The 25,326-nt window shown below is 37.3% G+C and overlaps 1 protein-coding gene across 1 annotated transcript in view; it reads right to left on the bottom strand.

Moving 5' to 3' along the window:
* Positions 1 to 437: 437 nt before the first annotated feature.
* Positions 438 to 25,326, bottom strand: part of crispld2 (cysteine-rich secretory protein LCCL domain containing 2) — a 28,015-nt gene continuing 3,126 nt past the window's right edge. The window contains exons 3-15 of the mRNA XM_026930264.3: positions 22,515 to 22,633; positions 21,280 to 21,412; positions 14,057 to 14,172; positions 13,575 to 13,675; positions 12,797 to 12,961; positions 11,961 to 12,021; positions 11,803 to 11,869; positions 11,579 to 11,709; positions 10,743 to 10,786; positions 10,571 to 10,643; positions 9,560 to 9,635; positions 4,772 to 4,902; positions 438 to 2,940 (exon numbers count right to left, since the gene is read on the bottom strand). Coding sequence (XP_026786065.3) covers positions 2,889 to 2,940; positions 4,772 to 4,902; positions 9,560 to 9,635; positions 10,571 to 10,643; positions 10,743 to 10,786; positions 11,579 to 11,709; positions 11,803 to 11,869; positions 11,961 to 12,021; positions 12,797 to 12,961; positions 13,575 to 13,675; positions 14,057 to 14,172; positions 21,280 to 21,412; positions 22,515 to 22,633 — 1,269 coding nt within the window. The 3' untranslated portion in view covers positions 438 to 2,888. The remainder of the gene's footprint in view (positions 2,941 to 4,771; positions 4,903 to 9,559; positions 9,636 to 10,570; positions 10,644 to 10,742; positions 10,787 to 11,578; positions 11,710 to 11,802; positions 11,870 to 11,960; positions 12,022 to 12,796; positions 12,962 to 13,574; positions 13,676 to 14,056; positions 14,173 to 21,279; positions 21,413 to 22,514; positions 22,634 to 25,326) is intronic.

The following is a 25,326-nucleotide window of genomic DNA, read 5'->3' as shown; positions in this document are numbered from 1 at the left end:
ACTCTGTTCAAATGTCTTTCCATTCAGGCTATGGTTTCGAGAGGCCTCATTTTATGACAGTACTGGTCCAGTGACCCAGGCCAAGGTGAACCATTTGTTTTAATATGCACTGTTCCATACCACACTATGTCCACAGCAAGAAAAAAGTTGTGTTCGTGGCTTAGTACCAGTCTTCAAGGTTAGCCAGCTTTGCTTGGGTGGTCTTTAATGTACAGTGGTTCTCAAACTTAGTTCTGGAATACCCTGACCCTGCATGCTTTATTTTGTCAGCTTTAATAGACCTGATTCAAATAAATGGCTCATTAACAGGGCATCCTTGAGTCCATGTGTTAGAGGAGGGGAAAACACAAAATGTAACAAATTTCATGACTTATGTACATTAATGAGTTTGTGGTGAGTTGCTATTCTTGAATGAGTTAAATCAAAACAATGCGAGATAGGCTATTGTTAAACTTTATTTTCAGTTTTGTGCAAAAATAGCTTTCACTACCTGTGGCAGATGCCAAAGTGAAAAAAAATAATCACTGGAGTTCAGCACCCAAATCCAACTCCAACACAAATCTTGGAGTCGCTTCATGAATGAATCATGTCCAGGGTACTGCTGCAGCTTTTCAGTAAAAAATAAAGGTTATACAGACAGAAATATAGTCTTGCAATTTGCAACTTTTTTGCCATTTTTAAAAACATAACAGAAAGTAATAATAAAAAGATACAAAAGCATAAAAACATACTTTCATAGAAAACATACCTTCGCATCCACAACTATTTTAAAAAACAGTCATAAATCAAAATATTTACACAATTTTAAAATCTGTACAAATAGTTCCCCCAAAATACTTAAACCTCATAAAACACTTAAGCTGTAGCAAAAGACTGAGGTAGCACATGAAGACAGACAGAAAGAAAGACAGAGAGTAAGGCAGGTGGAGAGAAAATGAGATAAATATCTACTTTTACACAGACTAAACCTTAATCTTAAATTTGGATTGCGATAAAGTCCAGCTAAGAAATTTGTCATAGTAGTATCCCTTTCCCAGCATGCAATTGGGTTCCATGTATTTTTATAAAATTTCTGAATAAAAGCAGTTTACACACATCAGTGCTTTGTATGGTGTTCACATATCATCTGTGAGGAAGTCTGGGAAAACATGATCATTTCATGGACATTTTGAGAGCTGGAATTTGACTATAAACTGAACTGATTAGGCTTATGTCTGTTTTGCTCTGGAGCATAGCTACTCCACTTAATCAAATCGTGACATTCGCTGTGTGAGTGAAGTACACTTAGCTAGCAGGGTTTTAGACATCTTTGACCAGACAGGATGTTTTTACTGCTGTTTTTGTTAACCTTTGTTAACCAGGCAGACACAAAACCTTAAAAAGTGGCATAAATAAAACCATTTCCACGTTGTTTTCGGTGAAATATGTTAATTGTTATTTAAAGTTGATGTTTCAATGGAGAAAACACCTGATTTTTTTCCCCTCTTTTTTGGTTGTTTCACAGACCACCACAAAAAAATGAATGCCTTACTGTTACTTCGTTTAAGTTTATGTACTGTCCTAGCTAACAATTTTTCATAATCCAAACATTTTATAAATATGACCTTTAGTACCTTTGGAACTTTGTGGTTCCTAGAACCTTTAAAGTGTTCTTTTTGTTTCTTGAATAACATTTATAAACATTCCAACAAAGATAATTCAACAATTTTTAGTTTCCGCACTTTAACAGTGTGTGTGAGAGTAACTTCATAAATACATAATTGATATTCAATCCAAATCGTTATTTTTTTATCTTAACCGCTGATCCTTTTAAGGACTTTTAAGATACATTTCTCAAAGTTACATAAGGAATGAAACACTTCAGGATATGCTGTTATAGGAAAATAATCAGTGATGGTGTGAAGCAGCTTATTATTTTTCGCAGTTTATTATTAGCCTCTGTACAAGTCCCTGTGAATGAGCTGTTACTTTAGAAACGATATTAGAATATTACAATGAGCACATTAATATTAATATAACCTGTAATTTGCAGCTGCAATACTGTCAGAGCTGCTGCTATAGAAAATTAATCAACACCTTCTGACCAGTTAGAATCGGGAATTCAATAATTAACATGGGATGCTACCAAGGCAGAAATCTGGCTCATGTGTGCTTGGTTTCCTTTTCTCCTTGGACTTTTTGAAGGCCGCTTCATTCATTGTTTTTGCGCCTTGGGTGAAACTTTTACATTATTGATTCTGGAAAGCTTTAACACAAGCCTACAGGAAAGGTCTCTTTTATTTGGAGCGTTGCCTTTTCACGTCCCTCCTTTCCTGTTCCTACACAGAGAATCTGTCTATCCAACAGTTCACGAAGGTTCCTCTGGCCAGGAGAACAAAGCTCATGGTGATGTGCATTTCCCCAGACACTGAGCGCCACAGCCTGCTTTCCTGCCACCCTTCACTATAAAACTGAGTGGGGTCACAAAAAAAAAAAAAAAAAAAAAAGAATGCTAGAATACAAGCTAGTTGAGGGAAAGTGCAGCGAAAAGAAAAATCATTAAGCTGTACAAAACAAAACGATGATTAAATACAGTGTGATCAATATATTTATATTCTTTTGTAAAAGATCATAAAATGACTGAATATATAAAACCAGCACTGCTGGTAAACATCGTCCTTTCAGCCACGTACGTGTAAATAGTATAAAAATGAAAGCCTAAGAAGATATTGGGAATGATCTGGATGGAAGATGACGAGGAAGGAAGGTCCGCTGGTGGTGTGGGTCCCGTCGCTCTCACACTGAGAGAGAATTCCAGAAAAAGTTGGTAGACGAATATGTTTTTGTCCTGATAAGAAGACTGAGTGTCCCTGGAGAAGTGGATGGGAGACCCTGTGTGTACGGACACATCACTCTCGAACAGTGAAGACGCGGAAAGACCCGCCCTGTGACTGGGATGTACTGGAAAAGAGACAGTTAACACTTAGCTAATATGACAAAAAAAACTGCTCACCTGATGTGCACACTGTAACCATGACAACGCTCTTACCAGTCTAGCTAGTATCAGCTAACTAACTAGCCTAGCTTGCTGAATGCAAGTTCGGTTAGCATATTTAGCTTTGTGTCCCTATAGTGATATAAATTGTAGCTGATCTCAAAATATAGTGCTAACAAAGGCTTTTCTAATGTCTTAAGGTCTTTTCAATGTCTGGATTTATTATCTTGCCTTTCACATGTGAGAATAAATAATGTCAGAATATGAAAGCCCTTATGAATGTAATACAAGTATGTTAATGTATTTATAATATCTAGAGTGTTTATATACAGCCACGATTCTCAAAGTGGGGTCCATGAACCATAGCCAGGGCGTCTTCGGTTTTCTAACAGTGATGGAAACCACAATTCACCATTGTTAAGTTAATGGAATCTAAAATAAAAATAATAATAAAAAATAAAAAAAAAAACAACAGATGAAGACAATGAAAAAACTCTCTGACTCGAATAAACAGCCAAAATAATATTGTATACTGTATGTTTAAATAATGTGCCACATTTTTTTTAATAGTTTGTAAAATAAAGCTGTTCTAAGGGAGTCTGTAATTTGTTTATTTATTAATAAATTAAATTTTTTGTTGTTGTTTTTGGACAGTAAAAAGTTTGAGAACCCTTGATATAGAGGATACATTGCTCGTGTCCTGACTTTTAAACAGATGCATTTGCTAACTGTAAGTCATGCTAACTGTACAGATAATATTATTTAGCTTACATTTAGTTTTTGTACTTTTAAATTTTCTTTTCTCATCTCTGTTTGTCTGTGTTAGAGTTGCAATTTAAATACTTAAATGTCATCTGTACATTTTATTAAGTTGAAAAATCTGAAAAATATTGTAGCCTGTTTATTGACTGCCACGTTAGCTAGATACAAACATGTCGTCAACATTGTCTTTGCTCTCCATCAACTTTTCTTTATAGAACTGGTGAAAAAAAAGATGAACTCTGAGCGTCAGTGCTATCATACATTATAAAAGTTATGTATTTTGTATAACTAGTGAAACCAGTGATGTCTTTTAGGATTTGGATTCCTTACGCTTCTCTAATATGAAAATTCCTTGTAGGAGTCTTAATATTTCAATATTATTTCTGAGAAGTTTGATTCCCGTGATGTATAGCATGTGTCAAGGTATGTTTCTATACTATTTATTTTGAGATCTGTGTTGTGTAATCACTAATCACCTGAGGAAAAGAATGTGGAAACAGTAACTCCAACACTAGCTCATTGTTACTGGCGTTATGATCTTGCTCAAACCAGCTGACCTTTTTTTTTTTTTTTTCAACTCTTATTGACTGTTGTGCTTGGCTTGATTGCTTTGTTATGAATTCATTAGTGGAGTGACCTTCGGGGGCACCACATTGGAGAACACGGGGATGAAAACAAGGCGTTTGGTTTCAGATTGGCTGCAATTAGCCCGTGACAGCAGACGGAGCAGGTAACTGGAGAGCATGTGATTATTTCTTGTTAATGAGGCAGAGTTCACGAGAGCGGTGGCTAGCATCCTGTGAGAAAAAGTTGGGGTCCACCCTTAATTCCACAAGGTTGGAGTTGATTTTGTCAATGCAGCATTTTGAAGACGTGATTGAATTGTGCTGCTGGAGTAAGCTAAAGGTTTGTGTGTGGTCCGTCCACATGTTATTACTTTAAGGCCGCTAATGTGTCATGGACACACACTGGCCAGTCTGAAAAATCTTACAATTGGAGAAGAAAAGATCAGAGAAGTAAATGAGAAACGGGTACCTTTCAGACTGGACGCCGTTCTTCAGGCTGCCTGCGTAGCTGTTCTTCTTATCCATAGCCAAGATGTCCACATATCCTCCTGAAGCTTTGATCACACCAGCATGGAGAGCGGCCCGGCAGATACTAGAGCTCTGTAAAGAATACAAACAGCAGATTTTACAGTTGTGTCATTTACTCAAATAAGGACTGGGAGACAATGCCAAAAAAGAGTCAATTCTCCAAATAAAGGTTTTGTGAATCAATAGTTAATTTAGAGTCGACTTGATACACTGAAATTAATTTGGTTCACACTTGAGCACAAACAACGGGCCTCATTTATCAAGCTGGATACAAATGGATTTATTCGTAAATCGTTTGTAGCAGCACTTACACAATTTGGCATTCATGAATTTCCTGTAAATTCAGAAAAATGTTTGTATCCTACTCATGCCCCTGATTGTTTATATTTTCTCCATTTTCATGTCAGACCATCTTCTTTTCACTTAATTCATATCTAATTCTCTAATTTGGCGCCAGATTTTGGCCGTTCATTTGGCCTTCTACCTCTGAAAAAGTTTTTTATTGCTGTTTGCTCGTCATTTCGGGTGTGTAAGCTTTGCCTTTTATGGAGTTTTGTGTGCGCCACATAAAGCAAATCAGCTGTGCTGTTCCTAGAAATTTACAGGTGACTGGCATCAACATACACACGCGAGTATGAAGATAATCAGCCTTTCTGAAAATTTTTAGTTCAGTTTGGTTTATGCAAACATTCACACACAACTAAAAATGTATTACAGTCTGACAAATGGCAATATATAATATATAATATATAATATTTTAACGGCAATATATAATAATATTTTCACACATACACTTATTCAGTAAAGGTTTGTTTGACTTTTTTCTGAATTTCATTTCTGACCAATGAATGAAGGAGTTTTACGAGGATATTTGCCCTATAGGTCCTTTAGCCATCGTTTTTTTTTTTTTTTTTGTGGGGTTGTTTTCTGGTTCATCTAATTATTTGCTGTGTGAAGCCAAAACAAACAGCCAACAAATCAATAGAGTCAATTTTACTCTGATTCCGACTCGAAAGCCAAGTCATCGTCAGTTCCATTACACCAGCTGATGTTCCGCTGACCTTCACACCGACAGTTTTATATCGCCACACTTTGTGCACACATCTGCCGCTGTTCCTCACACATCGTTCACTTTACATACACATAAAATCCCACAAAATATATCCTCTGTGTTTGTGCAATGGACACAAAAGACCATATACATAGATACTGAATGGCATTCCAGTGGATCAACCCAGCTCAACCTGACCTTCTAAAGGCAAATAGATGAGCTCAGTGTGTGAGAACGCAGACAGATGACATCACATGACCTGCTGAACAGGGTTGAGGGCAACGCTGGACCAGTCCAGCACATACAGTCCTTATCTGGAATCTAAAGTAACACTCATTCATCTGAGTTCCTGCCTGGCAGCGGCGGTGAAGGCTGCTGTGTCTACAAGTCCACCCACATTTCTAGCTATAAGCAGTTAAAGCAGCCGTTAAGACCCCCAAGCCACCAGCAGCCACACAAGAATGCGCTTTTTTAAATTTAGGATATAGGATGTAATTTAGGTTCAGAAGGATCAGAACCAGCCCAGTTATGGATTTGCCCATGGAACAAAATTATATGTTAAACTTCAGAGCCTTGCTGCTTCTCCGATCTTTGGGTGATTGAATGAAGTTTACCATCCTGCTCTTTTATACGAATAAAAATAAAAAGAAGTCTGAAATAAAAAAGGTCTAAAGAAAACGCTTGGCCGAGGTGGAAAAGTTGATTTATCGATAAATACAAAACCAGGGTCTTTGAATATATATATAATGATGTAAGGAAAAGTAAAGTCACTTGTTTTAGTGATATATCTAGATATATCTAAACATAACCATGACCACAGTCAACGCACCTTTTGGACAGATAAAGAAACAAACGTTTTATTTGATTTCCTGATTCAGTGCTTACTGAAGATGAATAAATGAATAACTGAACATTAAACTTCTCCCTTACACTGCTATTTCTTTATTGTTATCCTTTCTTCCTAATCATTTTTACATCATTTTCAGGATTCCTGCATGGCCATAGGATGGAAACATGGAGACTTTTTCTTTCTTTTAGAAATTTCGGTTTTAAATTTCCAAACATTTGAATGGAAACACATCAAGTGTGGACAGTTTGCCTTCCTCTATCCAACTACGCAGTCATCCTCTTAGATGTCCAAAACTGTGGATCTTATTAATGGACATCCCAAACTTATACAAGCTTGCACCCAAATCAGTTTTCTACAGAAGTACTGTGAGTGTTTTAAATAGAAAAACATGCTCTTAGTGCCCAAATCTATACACTCTGAACCAACATCCAAGAGAAATATATCATTTAAACATCACATTTATGTTGAAGGAAACTGTAAAGTAGCTTCAGGCCACTGAGGAGTAAGAGTTTTGTTTGCGTCCGAGTCCCAGGAGAGAGCTCTGATCTGTGGCCAGCTGGACAGACCCAGGGCTTTGACAGAGGAATGCAATAAACATGCCAAAACGCAGCAGCGAGTGTGTCCAAGTTCACTTCCAGCAAATGAGAGTGGCTCAGACAAGCATAAGTCTATTAGAGCTTTATCCCTCTCAGACAATGAGGATCAGCATGTCAGAGGAGGACGCAGGGCAGCCGAGGACAATCGCAAGAGCAGCCATGATCATTTTACACTTCATTCATTCCACACATTCTCTCTAACAGCCACTGATTTGATAGCTCTATAAGCTAGTCCTGATGACAAACAAAAAGCGTATATAAGCAATAATATGTACGTTAGGTCTGATTTGAGAGAAAAGGATTAAGAAGTTTAAGACTGGGGCTCAGGGAGATGAAGTGAGTGTGCACTGCAAAAAAAAAATGCTATCTTAACAAGTAAAAAACAGCTCTGTTAAAGATGAATGTTTGTAATATGTCACAGGAGATCAGTATAAATAATTCTAGGATTTATTTATTTTTTTGACATTTTTACTTTTTTTTTTTTTAAAAAGACATTTTTATTTTTAAAATAACGATTTTAAAATAAAGTGTACTTCTTTTTCAAGCATTTGTTTGTTTGTTTGTTTATTGAGCAAAGTTATGATTATAATGCTAATGGAGTCAGACAATTTCAAATACTAAATGAGTAAAAATGTCTAGATTATATAATCTTATAAATAATGCATATTAACCTGTGTAATAATCTCATAAAAAGAAATATCAGATAAATTAAATAATATGTAATACAAAAATACAACGGAAAAACTCTACAAACAACCAAATAAATTAAATGTCTTGGTTTTATAATTTAATATTTATTTTAAAATCTGAGGCAAATGTTTTGCAAAGAAAAATATTTTATAAATTAAATAGAATATATTATATACAAAAATATAACACATTCTTAAAATAAATGATTAATGACAAGTTTTATAATCTAAATTATTTTCAAACAAACTACGTAATTAAATCTGATATTACAATCTAAAAAGAAACATCAAATAATTTAAATAATATAATGTAAATATATAATAAATTATTTGATTGGTTAATGAATTACTTACTTTTAAAAAGCTGTAGTCTATCGCTATTTTTAGTATTGTTTTGTTTTGTTTTTGATGCTTTTAGAAGATGCACTCTGGTCAAAATCACATGATCTGCAGTTAAAAGCAACTGACATGTTTGTTGTGATTGTATCAGAGGGTGATTAAAAATTTAATAATGATGTGAAGTACCACATATGGCAAGGAATTGCGAGCACAACATATTTGCTGAGTGATTTGGCACACTAAACGGTGTGTGTTCCATCTCGAGAGGCTGTCAGTGACTTGGTTTGACACTTTGGCCTGAGTTTAGAGTTTGAGCTCTTGAATGAGTGAATGGAATTCACTCTGAAACCGATAACAGTGTTTAATCCGATAAACATGTTCTGTTCTTCTGCACAGGAATCGTGTTCTTACTTTAGTTCTCTCAGATTCTTTTTGACTGCAGAGCCACGTAACAGCAACTGTATTCACACTCCCCCATTATTCCCCTTTATTAACTATAAAATAAAACCACATACAAATAAGTCTTATACTACAGCAGAGCACACTGAACAGTAAGAAACATAATTACACATTTTCAACAAAATACTTTTACAAATCGCGTGTCTAAAGTCCCTCGTCAAACCGTAACTGACTGTCGCAGAAGAGCAAAGCAAACAGTGTTTTAAATCACTGTACACTTATAAATTTTTTTAAGGTGCTAGAATTGAAACATAGTTGTAGTTCGAGTTAATCTTTCTTCTTCCTAGTTAAGATTTTCAGCCTTTCGGTCGAAAACCAAAAATGACATTTTTAACTGTTTTCGGCTGAAATTTTTAGTAGCATCACTAATTAAATAGTGAAAAAGTAGCTAATATAGTTAACTGTATACTTATTTAATGGCATTTAAGTCAGACATATGTTGACAGAGTTTGTTTCAGTGTAACGAACTAAAAAAATCATTGTAATGAAATATGTACCGTGACAGAAAGCAAGGGCGTCGCTTCAAATGTCAATCATTACAGATTCACATGTCGATGGGCTCATCTGCCGTTTTTATTAAGAAAAAATAACACTGCTGTTTTTGCATATTTTTGCATATTTGAATCTCCTACACAAATATGTGAACAGGTTAGCAGGTTTGAAATGGTCATTTTTAATGTTTGAAAACCTCTGCATTAAACCAAACCTCCATTAACCCCCAAACACACAGAGAGGAGCTACTTACATCAGCGTAGACGCCGGAGCCGATCACTGGAGCCCAGTACGAAGGCTGATTCTTACAGTTGGCTGGGCACTTAACCCTGAATAAGACGAAAAAAAGACAATTAAATGGATAATTAAAGAACAAGAACTTCACTTCTGTAATGTAAATGTGTTTCATCATGGATAAGAACGAAAGGGTTTGGACTTGGGTCATGTGACCTGGAATTGAGTCAAATCGACTGAATGAAAAAGACTTACCATCCAAATGACTTAAACTTGGACCTTTTGATTTAATTTTTTTTTTTTGTCCTGAAGTGTTTTATTCTTCTTTTACCATAGCAAAGATTACAACTTTTTTTATTAAGTAAGAAATGACATCTGCGAAACACATTAGTGCCTGTTGTCACTTACGTTATAGCAGCTATAAACAGTAGCTCCCTCACCTCTATCTCTTTTTTCTTTCTCTTGAATTTAATAAGACAAAAAAAATGCAGTTTGTCATGTTACCGAGAAACTGCAAGGAAGCGTAAACTCCTCTGTCCTGAAGTCCTGAAAGTTACAGCTTTACCTCTGACTGTTACAAAGCGCTGACACTGGAGACTCCTTCCATGAGTGTTAAATATCTCCTTCCAGAAAATTTCACCACATCAATGATTATACACATTTTTTAAATATGAGTGCCCATCATAGAAATCCTGGCGAATGAGCCATTACTATAGAAACGATAACATATTAGAACGACGCATTAATATAAACCTGTAATCTGCAGCTGCACTACTGTCATAGAAAACGAATCAACACCTTCTGACCAATCACAATCCAGAAATCATCCAGAATTCAGAATTTAATAAACTGTCATTACTTTGTAGGTGTTAAATGAAGAGAAACACATTCTGACTTGTTTATAACTCAGAGTTTCAGACTTCCGGAAGCTTCTTTGTTAATTGTAAAACGACGACTTGTTCACACTACTGGAAAGATAATACAAAATAAAGAAGACTTTTATATAAACAGCAGAACGGAGGTGTGTTACCTTGGGCAGGTGGTGTGCTGGTTGCTGAAGGGGCAAATATCAGCCATTCTGGTGTAGCAGTCGACTGACTTTACTGTGAAGCAACATAAACAGCACTCATTTTACATCTCTGCATGCAGAATAGAGGAATAATACACAATGTTTAACTAAAGAGAAGATTCAGTTCACTTACTTTCCACTTTTGCTACCAGAAATGCATTGGCGGTTTTATATTTACTGTGAAGAGAAAATATGAAGCTGTTTATTTCAGACATCTCTGCACATAACAGATTCATACAGTTACACATAAACTAAAAACAAGATGTTCCTGCATTAATACACATAAATGTGATGTATGTATCTGGAAATGTGATATATGTATCTGGAAATGTGATATATGTAACAAATAAAACACTCATTGTCATGCTGCTGCAGGAAAATAATCAACGCCTGGGTGCTGTGATGAAGTGAAGTTACTGCTACCATCCTGAGTGTTTTATTCCTTTTTTTCCACAGGAATTTGCAAACCATTAGAAGTTTTTATTTATTAAAAAACATCATGTTATACTTTTTTTTAATCTGTTACATTCAGTGTTGTGGAATGTCAATGAAACTTTCCTTCTTTTCAGCAGATTTTACATTTTGGTTTAGTTTTTGGAATTCTGTTATTTCACAGATAATTCATAAAATAGTGGTGCGTTTTCTTTTTCCCCACCCAATAACCATGGGGGGTGAAAACTTTTGCACTCAACTGTAGAATATAGTGTTAATCTTGTTGACAAATACTAAAAGACAACTAAATAATAATTCAATCTTTGACTCAAAATGTACAAGGAAATGTATTGACTGCACAAAGGACACAGAGTAGAAAGTGGTGTCAAAAATAAAACCTTTTTTCTTTCTTTTGTATATTTCTGTATTTTTTAAACCAGGATTGCATGTTGAAATTGTCACACAACTGTCTGATTTAAAGAAAAGAGTTTTATGAGATATAAAACTGAAATCTTTGAATCACTGAGCTAGTCGTACCTGAGAGACTCGACACCGTTCTTTGTGGCTTTAACGAAGAATGGGAAATTGTCTTTCCTTGCGACTTCCACCAGGCCTCCGTTATTATCAATGATCCCGTAATGGATCGCAGCACGGCAGATACTGGATTGCTGGAAGAATCAGAAGGAAAAAAAACTTCAGACTGAAAGAAATGCAAGAACAAAAATGATAAATCTGCGTTGAGAAGGACCTGAGAGACGTACCACATCGTAGTACAGCGTGCCCCACACTTTAGCGTTGCTGTATAAGCAGTTAGCGGGGCAGTTGTACCTGCAGGAAGTGCACACGGGGTTTAATCAGTGGATTTATACAGTTCTGATTTTAATATTAAAAATGTTTGAGGTGAGATTGTCTAACTGACCTGTTACAGGTTACACCTTTGCACTTATCCCTCATCTTCGTCTCACACTTGATGTTTTGAGCTGCAGCGCAAAAAATATACTGTGTATAGACAAGACAAGCAAAAGCCCCTCCCCCAATAAAGTCAGATGAAAAGTTGTATGCTGTTATGAGAAAATAATCTACAATGTGGTGGTGTAATGCAACCCAACACAAAGGTGAGTCACTGTTACTACCCCAAAGTACCAGCACATCCTGAAGTGTTTTATTCCTCTTATACCACCGCAACTTGCCAACGTTTACAATTCTTAATGTATTACTAAACAACTCTTCATACCTTTTATCTGTCTATAGTTACATTTAATGTTGTTGAACATCCCTAAGTTACAGCAGCTATAAACAGTCGCTCCCTCACCAGGCTCTCTTTCTTCCTCTCTCTTTAAGTTAATAAGCCAAAAAAATGCAGCTTGTCATATTACAGAGAAACAACAACATGTAAACTCCTTTTCTGAAAAGTTACAGCTTTATCTCTGACTGTTATAAAGCACTGACACTGGAGACTCCTTCCATGAATGTTACATAAACAGCTCCTCACAGAAAGCTTCAACATATCAACAATTATATGTTTGTCAGGGTTTTTTTTTTAAATCTGTTTATTATGTAGATCATCCACTATACAAGTCTCTGTGAATGAGCTGTTGCTATAGAAACGAAAACGTATTTGAATTATAGCTGTAACTACTATCAGAGCTGCTGTTATAGAAAATTAATCACCAGCTTTAAAATTGGGAATTCTACAGCACTGCTGTATAACTGTGATTATTTAAACTTGTGTATAAATAAATGATCAGCTCTTACTCAGGAAGTTGGTGCGAGTGGTCTTAGGCGTCGTGGGCTTTTTGGGTGTAGAAGGTTTGGGTTTAGTCCTGGCAGCAGGTTTGGGTGGAGTGATCTCCACCAGCACAGGAACCTGAGGCTTCTCCACCTCATTCATGTCTGGAGTCTCAGGGCGTTGAGGAGTTCCTGAAAGAAGCAAGTCATTTAGAACCACGGAGTATAAATTAGTAAAATGGACAAAGTATCTTAAGGTGCTTTCATTATCTTAGGATGTGTTCTTTTCTTAACCGCCATCACACATTTTACTTCTTGCAGGAAGCCGCTGCAAACCACCGGTGGTTTTTTTTTTCCCCCCTTCATTAGTTTGGTTTTTTTTTGGTCACAATGGAGCTTCCAAAGTTTATAAAACTTCCACTGAGATGTGAAGCATTGTAGGAATTATTAATGTCAGTAAGACACAGTAGAACGTGTCTTGATTTTTTTTTCCACTGTGAAGCATTACCTACTTTGTCTTCCTATCAGATATTTGTTCAGAGTCACAGAGTCAGTGTTGAAGCACTGGACCCATGGGGTCAAAAATATTATTGTTTTTCTTCGTCTTTTCAAAGAAATGAAATTATATCACACAGCAAACCTAAAGAGTAAATTCTTCCCATTTTAATTATATGCATATTAAAACTTTCATGAGTTATGAACCTACAAATACCCAACATCATCCTCTAAGAGTTAAAACCCATTCTTTAGAGAAGGATGAATTATGGACCGTTCTGATCCACAGATAAATAAAGAAAAAAATTACCCTTGTAGCACAGGTTGTCTTTGCAGACTCCTCCATAGCTGGGAGGACACTGAGAACATGGACGTCCATGCTGGTAGGGTGCCTCCCCGATCCAGTTTCCCCTGATGGAGACCACACAGCCGGGTCAGAACCAATCACAGGGCGATTATATAATCTACAGTCTTGACTGCGAACTTAATTGCTTTAGTGTTCTCTGCACATTTTAATAAAGTCAGGTTATCCAGAAAACACCATCCAAATAGCAATCAGCAATTAAATTATCGTGAAAATCTGGAAATAATCAGCTTGCATAGCATTATTCTTTTCTGAACTTGAACCATTTTTCTGTTTTCCAGCTAGATGGAACATTCTGATTAAGAATCTTCCACCTTCCAGTCCTTTTCATCTAAAGAGGCCAGGATTAGGTGATCTATTATATTTAATTATGCTAAGAGGACAGATGAAATGTCAGTGGAAAGTGTTAGTGAGTGCACATGACTTACTTTGGCGAGTAGTTGCACACGAGGTAGACGGCGTTCTCCCATGTCTCCCCCCACACGTTAATGCTTGGACACACATGAACAGCACAACCCACACGGTTGGTGGTGGCCCAGACGATCTGCAAACAACCAGAGACGTCCATGAGCACAATGGTCTACACAAAAACCCTAGTGCAACAGGACAGCATGGGCATTGTGCTGCCACTCAGACGGCTTCCTGATAATTTTCTGCAGCTTCCTGGCTTTCCTGGAGGTCACGAGTTCACGATATCAAGACTGCTTTATCCATTATAGACCAGAATGAGTCAGTGGAAGCAAAACTTTTGGGTCCTGATCAGAATCTAGGGTAAAGCATGGAACATAAAACAGAATTGAAGTGCACACTTCATTGTGTTAATTGTGTAGGGCTGAAAAAGTCCTCGTAAGATGCTTTCAGTCATGGTTCGGAGACACAGCAGTGGAAAAATCGCCTGAGCACTGAGAACATGGAGCCAGCACTAAATAAACGATTGGATCATTATATAAATAACTAGTCTTTATACTAGTCTTTATCATTATATAAATAACTAGACTTCTTGTTCCTCCATATCTCCAGAGCACAGTATTTCTGCAGCTCTATAGCTCTGTCTTTGGCTCAGTTTAGCTGCTCACATCTACAGAAAAAAAATGCTTACAACCCAAAAAAACATCCAATAATTGATTCACTTCCTGCAGTGAGTCGATTCAGAGTCAGATCGCTTTCTCTAAAGAGTTCACTTGGACGTGGACTGAGGCCACCTCTCTCAGACGCCGTCAGACCAGGGTGTGGTCGCTGTGTTCATGGAGGTATTTCCTCATTTGCAGATTCATGAATATTCATAGAATGCGGGATCGTTAATGAGAGTAAAGATCTAGAGATGATCCATCTTTATTCATATTAAACAAAGTATTTTTATATTTTTATTACACAGATTGAAATCGTGTACAATTTGCCTAATCTAACCATTTTAGTTAAAATTTACTTGTAGATATTTTTCATTGACAAGCTCCTCATTTCTACTTTTCAACTGTCTATTTGGTTACATAATATAGTGAATATATTTATTAATTTCTTTACAGTGAGTCTAATTATGTTTATATTGAATGAACAGTGTATATACAGGATTATAATTTTATCCAATATATTACTCAGATATTAACCAGTAGTTTGCAGAAATATTGCACTAAAAAATTTAAAAAATGTACATATTATAAATATATAAAAATATATTGTTTTAACAAAACCATACAGTGTCTCTATATGCTTAAGGTCAAAATGCCATGTTTTTTATATATTCATTCATTATTTTAATGAATGGTGCCAATAATTCTAACTGACTGGTAAAACTGCAGGACAGAGTTTATGCAAATAAAGTGCAAACACAAGACTATTCATAAGCTGGATGGGAAATTGTGTAAATGAATCATTTTTCAGTGTCATTTACTGTAGATGTTATCTCACAGTCCGTGTACAGACTGAGAAAGGTTCGTTGATTTCTTTGCACTTTTGTCTCTTGCCCCCCCTGTCCAGTCGGGTGCATCCAGATTGATGGGTCTGCAGGGGGCTCTAAAGAGAGACTGCTCCTTTCATTCCGAGCGGAAGGAGATGCACATGAAGTGTGACCGGTATCCGCTTCCTGTGAGCTCGTACAATCTTTTTCATCCTCCACACAAATAAAGAAACGCTGGTGCATGGTGCATTGACTCAGATCTTAAACCCGGGGCCGTTTTCCTGCTGAACACACGCATGATGGAGTTCATCCAGTGCAGCCACACTGCGTGAGCCAGGACTGTTTTACTAGTAAATGAACAGAGTTTCTGACTCAGCGCTTTCTTGCTCATGTACAGTTCAAACTACACAGCAGGCTTGTGTGCAGTCCAACAGAGCAGCGGTACAAAAAAAGAGAAAAAGAGAAAGAGAGAGAGATTCTCTTCAGCTCTGTTTTAGAACATCCTGTACCAGGGCCAGGAAGAGATCACATTTAACCCCGCCTCACAGTCGAGTGCCAAATCTTTAGCATCCTCAAGAAAAAGGGCATAAATGTTATTTTCTGCTCAATATGCTGAAAAAATATTGGCACCTCAATAAATCTACAAAATGCAGTAATTGCACTTCACCAAATGTTGTAAGAGCTTTAAAAAAACTAAATACAAGGAAAAGCCTCCAAACCACAAGTATGATGAAGGATTATTGATGTTTATGGCTCTACTGTAGCTCTTGTGAAGGTTGAAGGCATCATGACTGACCTCTAAGTGCTGAGTACGAGGATATCTTAATCCAAGTTCTGGTTGCCTCTGCCAAGAGGTTACAACTTCACCACATGGATCTTTCAACAAGATAATGACAACAAATACACACCCAAATCACCAGAGAAATGGATGTAGGTTGTTTAATTCTGAGGACGTCTACGTGCACAACTGCATGGAGACTGGCTTCTAAGCCTTCAGCCTTACAAAAAACCAACCTCCAAGATCCTAACCAGTCTGGCTTCAAAGCAGCACATTCCACAGAGACTGTCCTTTTGGCCATCACTGAGAAGCCACATGCTGCTAGATCTGCCAAACTGTCATCAGTCCTCATCCTCCTCCAACTTTTAGCAGCGTTTGGCAATGGTTTGCTTCCTACCTGGAAGGTCGGTTAAATCACTTGGCGTGGAGGAGATCTACATCTTCTCCACACAGACTCTCCACTGGTGTCCCACAAGGCTCAGTACTTGGTCTTCTGTTATCCCTCTATACTCAATCTCTTGGTGAGGTCATGTCCTCATATGGGTTTTCATACCACTGCTATGCGGATGACACTCATCCTCTCCTTCCCTCCCTCAAACACTCCTGTTTCCACTCAGATCTCAGCATGTCTGGCAGACATCTCATCATGGATGGCGGCGCATCAGCAGAAAATTAATCCCAGTAAAATTAAACTGCTGTTCATCCCAGGTGATTCATCCCCACGTCAGGATCTTGCAATTTATCTGGACAAGTCTCTGATCTCATCGTCGTTAACTGCATGCAACCTTGGAGTAACCATGGACAACCAGCTGTCCCTTTCCTCTCACACTGCTAATCTGACACGCTCATGCCGATTTCTCCTTTACAACATCAGAAAGGTTCATCCATTTCTATCCACACAGGCCACTCAGGTGCTTGTTCAGTTTTGTTTCATTTCGACTGGACTACTGCAGCTCGCTCCTGGCAGGTCTGCCTCTGAGCGCCGTGGTGCGCCGTGGTGTCTGTGTGCTTTTCTTTCTATTTACACTAATGCTATTCTTAGTCTGTAATCTAGCGAACCAGTACCTTGTGTAGCTAGCTAATTCATTTTAGTTTAACAAACAAGCCTTAATGTATGAGCACCTGTGCACTTTTCATGGCCACTATTTAAACATGGGAAGTATAAAGAGCTAAATAAAACATTCTGTGACATCCGTGCTTGATTAGTACAAAATATGTTACTCATTTCAGTACCATTGATATTGGCACTGTATATTATTATGATAATACTGTTATTATTGTTACTGAACTACACAGCGCCACCATATGTTTAAGCTAATAATTACATATTCAGTCATTATTTTCAAAAAGGTTGCCAATAATTTTGGAGTTGACTACCAGGCTGGTAAAACCCCAAAACAGAACAGCAGCTGTATCAGAAGGTGAGAAAGAGGAGTAGCGCAGGGCGGCTCAGTGTGTTTTTTTAATCTTCAAACGATTTCAGGTCAAATAAGAAAGCGCTCCAGGAGTCGGAGAACAGCTTCCAGATGTTTGTGACCTGGTTTCAGCAGGAGACTGTTTTCACAAATCCATCACAGCTGCTAAGTAAAGTCTGAGAGGATACAGTGCCAGTGCTCATTCTCTCCTTCTGCAACACTTTCTGCCTCTCTGTCTTTTCCTCTAATGCAGTCATTACAAAGATAAACCTTTTTTTTTTCCTTTTTTCACTTCCCTCATCTCTCTACATGGAGTCAAAAGCAGGTGCAACGTCGACACCTTCGACTTGCACAAGTTTGCAGAACTGGATTTTTTTTGTCGCCTATGAATATAAAGCAGTTTTTTTTAAACACAACCACAAAACACCTCCATGTCCTGCATGCTTTTTGTTACGAGTGTAAGGATTAGCACAAGTAATCACCAATTATAAAGAGACGTCAAATTTATGTTCCATACGAAAGTGTCTTGCGCAGTAATTACACTATAATGCTACTGTGAAATATATTTAAACCCCAGATGTGAAAAAAATACATTCTCTATTTTGTTTAATCAAATTTTATTGACTACAAACTGCTATGGGGAGAGACAGGATTAACCAATCAGCATCAAGCATTTTTTTTTTCAGGCATTCCCATTTCTATTTGAAAGCTACACTCTGAGTATAGGAATTTTACCAGAAGGATGTTACCAGAGTGATAGTACTGGACGAATATTACGCAAAGGATTTTACCAGCCAGATGTTAGCAAGCTATATTGTTGGAATGACATCACTGGAAGGATTTTACCAGACAAATGCTACTGGAGGGATTTTACCGGAGGGGTTTTTACTGGAGGATGTAACCAGAGAATGCTACTGGAGGAATATTACCAAAAAGGATTTTGCCAGAGGATGTTATCGGAGGGATCTTACCGGAGGGATGTTACTGGAGGGATGTTACCAGGAAGGACGTTTCTGGTGGAATGTCACAGGAAGGACGTTTCTGGTGGAATGTCACAGGAAGGATGTTTCCAGAGGGATATCACAGGAGAAATGTAACAGGAGGGATAGAGGGATATTAATAAAAGAAGGGTACGAGCTCCCGAGTGGCGAAACTGGAGATCACAAGTTCACAGCCACAGCCATCCGTAGCCGGGAGCCCAAGATAGTGGATAGCGCTTTCCCCGGCCCCTGACGTTGCATGAGCAGCAGTTCGAAAAGATGCGGAGTTCGGAGGAAGCACATGATAAACTTTGCCTTGGTTGGTAGCTGCTCTGTTATAGAGAAGAGCCCCCTGATGAGTGGGAACTGGCATGATGAGATGTTACAGGAAGGTGTTACAAGAAGAATTTTACTGATGTTATACGATGGATATTATCAGAAGGACATTTATAAAAGGACGATAGCATCTATTTAATGTACTAGGATATTGCCAGAGATGTATTATCGGAAGGATGTTACTGGAAGGATATAAGCCAAAGGATATTACTGGAGGGATAACACTGGAAGGATGTTAGCGATGGAGGATGTTGGGATGCTGCAGAAAGCGATGTTAGCGATGGAGGATGTTGGGATGCTGCAGAAAGCGATGTTAGCGATGGAGGATGTTGGGATGCTGCAGAAAGCGATGTTAGCGATGGAGGATGAGGGATGCTGCAGAAAGCGATGTTAGCGATGGAGGATGAGGGATGCTGCAGAAAGCGATGTTAGCGATGGAGGATGAGGGATGCTGCAGAAAGCGATGTTAGCGATGGAGGATGAGGGATGCTGCAGAAAGGATATTACTGGAGGGATAACACTGGAAGGATGTTAGCGATGGAGGATGAGGGATGCTGCAGAAAGCGATGTTAGCGATGGAGGATGAGGGATGCTGCAGAAAGCGATGTTAGCGATGGAGGATGAGGGATGCTGTAGAAAGCGATGTTAGCGATGGAGGATGAGGGATGCTGCAGAAAGCGATGTTAGCGATGGAGGATGAGGGATGCTGCAGAAAGGATATTACTGGAGGGATGTTACCAAGGCAGGATGTTATCAGAGGGCATGTTATTTCCTATGCATATTAACATTATAAAATAGCAGGATTGGTTGACAGTAGGTAATTAAAGGACAAATTCTGAATATCAACACCCTTTCTACTGTTTGACAGCTACCCAGAATGCATAAGGAGCATCACACTTATCAATTTAATTGTACAGATCATGCTGTGATTTTGTTATCAATATTAATTAATTCCTGAAATTGTAGTGACAATGTCGCTGCAATTATATATACTCAGACTTGAATGCACTCGAATCAGCTCTTCTTGATGTTTAATGTGTAATTTGACACTTCCAGGAATTCTCAAACACTAATTATTCTGTTTACAAGGAAAAATGTCGTTCTGCTGAACGATGACTCATTTTCCATGCAGGATTATTCTTGCATTTTCATTTAATCAGGAAATAAAAGATAAGTGCAGGATTCACTGCTGCAAGATTTCAATGTCATGCCTTTGCACCAAATGATGGAATATTTTTCCAAAAACTAAATTTAATAACTGTGTTTAATGATGGCCTTTACATATTATACAAATATATTTTATTTAATTCAGCAGGGCTCTTGCACAATTTTGCAACAGTTTTGCAAAAGTACAGATATTCTGTTGTTTTGTTGAAATCTCACTCAGATATTGACCGCAATAACGCAATCTCTCTAACACACATTTCAAGATGTAGTTTAAATTACCAAGAAATCTGAATATACAAATTCCGCAATGTTTTTTTTTTTTTTTAAAAAAAAAATGCCTGCGAAATTTTTTTTTCACAGAACTCTGATAAAGCCACATATTATTCAATTATTCATAAGAAAACAGCTGCAACGTGGGAGGAAGGTGGTAGTTTTTAAAAAAACTTCGCATTTTGTTATTTTTTTGGTCACAGCGGAGCTTCTAAAATGTAAAAATATTCAGTGTTTTGTTAAGTTAAGCACTTTTTTTTTTAGTCTCCTGACCATTCAAGTAGCAAGTTAGAGGAGGAATGAGAAAAATAATCATGGAGGACAAAGTGCCGGATGAGTGAATATGAGAAGATTTACGACATGTTGAATGGAAACTATCTCTTTGCCAATATTCCAGTGTTACCAAAAATAATAACGTGTGTATGTTTAGGAAATTCATCAGTACGTGAACTGTGGCTGCATAGAGTCAAGGTACACAAGCAGATACAATTCTGTTGCATTTCTGCCTCCAAAGCTACAGCAAAAACAAACAACCTCCTCATCACCAGAGGTACATCAGTCTGCACTTCTTCTGTAATTACTGAGAATAATAAATCTAACCTAGAGCATAAGCTTAGGTTAGTTAGCTGATACTAGCTAGGACTGGTAAGAGTGTTAAAGTGTGAGCATTGTGTGAGCTGGTTTTTACGTTAATCTTATACTGTAAGTAACTGTAAATGTAAGATACTTTTCTATAAAATGGATATTTTCCAGGTTTTTCAGCGATTTATGGACGTTACAGAAACCCTCTGCTTATAACCCGCCCCCTCACCTGTGTGTAGTGAGTACACATTGGTCCAGAGCAGCGGTCAGGACACCAGGGGTTGCACTCGTGTGGGTACGGGTACGTGTAGTCCTTCACCTCATCATACCAGGCCTGGACGTGGTAAGCAGGGGAACGGTACCTAACGGACAGGACAGAGAATCAGTCAAGAACCCTGTCAAGAACCCTGTTGAGAACCTATTCCCTAACCTACTTTCTCCTGCAAAACACCAATGCATCATGAAGATCCACTATCTGTTCTCATCCCTGACTCCAAACTAAGTAACGCCTGTTCCCTTGAACAGTCATTCATCTCCACAGACTGTAAACATTACTTTATATGGCACTGAGGAGTCTGGAGGGAGAGGAGGGAAGGAAAAAAAAAACGCCCTTTCTGCTGGCATCAGAAGAGACACAAAGGTTTGAGGGAATTAAGTCAAATAAGGCCACTGAGAGAGAAGTGAAGAAAAAGTGCTGGTTTATAGAAATCCTATAACAGCACATCCAGAGGTGTTTCGTTCCTCTTCTACCACAGCGACTTGCCAACGATTACAACTTTTATTTATTAAAGAATGACACTCTATACTTTTGATCCATTTATAGAGTTACATTTAATATTGTGAAACGTTCCCATAACAAATTGGTTCCTGTTTTGACTTACATTATAGCAGCTAATGTATATACAGTCATTCCAGAATCTGTTTTCTTCTCTCTCTCTCTTGTAGTTATAAGACAAAAAAAAGTTGATTGTCATGTTACCAAGAAACCACAAACGTAAACTCCTCCTTCCTAAAGATGTTGGAAAACCTTAAGTTACAGCTTTACCTCTGACTGTTATAAAGCACTGACACTGGAGACTCCTTCCATAAATCTCCTTACAGATCAATGATTACACACTTTTTTTTTATCCGTTAATTAGTGGAGCGTCCAACATACAAGTCCCTGTGAATGAGATGTTACTGTGAAATGATAACATTACGATGAGAGCATTAATATAAAGCTGTGATTTTCAAAAATAGAAAAATTAGAAATAGAAATAGAAAATTAATAAACACCTTCTGACCAATCAGCATCCAGAATTCAACAGTGCTGTGGTATAAATACAAACCTTTTTATTGCTGTACTTTGTCACAGTGGAGTCAAATGGCAGTGAAGTGAATCACTCTCTTTGCAAACAGTTTGTATTACACATTGTGTGTGTGTGTGTGTGTGTGTGTGTGTGTGTGTGTGGTGTGTACACAGACCTGCCCCAGTGCACTGCTAGATTCTGTCCAATAGACATAAGCAGGTCATGGGGTCCATGGTCCCACTGACATTGCTCAGCCCAGTGTGTAGCAGAACGCTCCAGTTCATCATCCCATATCTACACACACACACACACACACACACACACACACACACACACACACAGAAAGAGAGAGAGAACAGTAAATAAACTATGTAAAATCAATAGAAAAATCAATTATATATAAGTACAATATAAGTATTTGTACAAAATGTAAGTGCAATAAAGGGAAACAAATACAAAATTAAAGTGCAAAAGTTTGTATACCATTAGGAAAAAAATTTAATTTAATCAAGAAGATATTTAATTTGATTTGACAGATGTTCCTTCATTGCTATACGTAAATAAATCATGGACAAATAATCAATGGTAAGATTTCAAAAGTGAAAAAAATAGCATCTAAATAATAAATTTAAGCAATAAATAAATTATAAAAATGTTGTACAAAAGAACAAAATATATAAATATACATAAAAATAAATAAAATACCAGCATTGCATTGTTATCAGACCATGCTGGATGCAAACTGCACTATGGATATTAAAAAAATGAAGGAATATGATCATTAAGGTTATTATAAGAATTTACGATTGAATACCAAAACAGAGAAACAAAACTGATCGAGTGCAAGTTTTATTTTAATTAAATAGCTTAACTTCAAATATGATGACTTTAGCCTTGATTATTATGTTATTATGTGTTATTATCTTGTTATTATTTTTATTATTATAATAATCTTGCTGTAGACCTACAATATAGATACACAGAACCCTTACATACACTTGACTTTTTTGACCAAATAATTGATTTCATTTTGGCGTTTCACGAAAGCTAGCACTGTAACTTGAAGGGAAATCAGACCAAAAAGGGAAAACACACAGACTACAACCAACACAGACATCAGAGTCTGGCTCTGGTCCACTGTCAACACTCTGCAATTGGGGATAAATGAAACACATTTGTCTGGCTTATTTCTCCACCTGAGAAGGACGGGAGGAGGTTTCCATCTCTTCCATGGATACACACAAACACACACACACACACACACATATGGTGGAAGAAGTCTCATATACACATACATTTGTTCATTTGAGGAAAGCTGTGCAGGTCTCTCAGTAAATTTCCAATGCGGTGTTAAACACACACACACACACACACACTTTCATACTCTATAACCCCTGGTCCTGTCTGGTGTCCAGGTGTTGGTGCACTCCATACAGTTATTCACCAAAACCTGGCAAAAACCTTTACTTGCTCCAAAACTGCTAAACCAAGCACATTAGTATAAGCACATTTACTAAGAAACACCTGACTACAGTTATTTTGTATAATATCTTCATTAAGGCGGCAACATTTGCTCTAAATTTCTTCTTTTTTATTAAAGTAGCAACCAAAAACACTAAAGACTTTCTTAATAGATTTGTTATTCTAACTTTGACATACTTTGATACTAAATTATACTTAATTACACCAGAACTGGGACATTTTTAAACCAAACACTAATTTTAATTCAAATCAGTGTGCTCGCAACAGTGTTTGGACCCCTAATGATCGCTGCTCATGGGAATGTTAACTCTGCAAGCAGTGATCAATAGGGGTCCAAGCACTAATTTGCAAATATACTGAATGGAACTAAAAGTCAGAGAACAATCTTGTGGCCATTTCACTTTCTTCCTCCTATTTCCTGTTATGCCTGATGTGCAGCACTGTGGTCAACACTCGTGTTGTTTTAAATGTGCTATATAAAAAAATTTGATCTTGACCTTGTCCTTCTTTCTATGTAAGTGAAGAAAAGAAATAGGAAATTAAAGTTTCTCTGAGGCTTCTGACCTGGCTTCAAGCATATATTTGATTACATGCGATGATGTAAGCTAGGTCACAGCTTTAATGAACACATTAAAACCAAATAATAATAATAATAATAATAAACAAAACAGGAAAATGTAAGGCATTGATTCGACATAAAAGGAATACTACAGTGTTTTCAATCAACCTCTGTCCATTGTATCTGGAGCGTATTTTGATTATCAATGAGAATAATTTAGACACGTGTGTCTGCCATGAGACAAGTTTAGAAATCGTGATTACTCCAAACCCACTTATAATGACAGTCTAAGGGCAGCTGTTGAAAATCAGCAATACTTTATTATTTCTGTGGAAGGTAAATTCATAAATTCTTAAATGTGTTTCTAAATGAAGCTCTAAATCTGTACAAATCTGGTTGTCAATGTTAGCAATGCAGACAAAATCTACGAGAAAGTATACATAACCAGAACTACTTTATATTGTATATATGTATTGCTCCTGTGTTCTCTCGTGTCTCGTCGAAACTCCTTTATTGTTCCTGTGGAAAGGCTGCAGCTTTGAATTTGCATTATAGATTCATGTATTTTAAACGTTTATTAACTGCCCCAAACAGCTGGCGTTAGACTTCCATAAGTGTGTTTAGAGTAAACAGGTTTTCATTTTCTTCTCAGATTTTTGTTAATGGAAATCCCACACACACTACAGATCTACCGGATAGATCTTTATTGCCAATTCTTTTGCGTCCACTGTGTCGTCATGTAGCTGTAAACATCTCCACAATGACTTCTGGAGCAGAGATTTTTATGGCTAATAAAATAAGGTTTAAGCAGCTGATCAACGTCATGTAAAAATCTCAAGAGATTTTCCACTGAATTGTAGTCAACTGCATCAGCGGTCTGACTCGGAAGGCAACCAGCATGAAAGTGTTTTAGCTCTGTTTATGATTCAGCGCTGGTGTTTAGAAA

The sequence above is a fragment of the Pangasianodon hypophthalmus genome, chromosome 11, assembly GCF_027358585.1.
Source record: "Pangasianodon hypophthalmus isolate fPanHyp1 chromosome 11, fPanHyp1.pri, whole genome shotgun sequence".
NCBI lineage: Eukaryota > Metazoa > Chordata > Actinopteri > Siluriformes > Pangasiidae > Pangasianodon > Pangasianodon hypophthalmus.
This window is presented reverse-complemented; position numbering and strand designations above follow the sequence as displayed.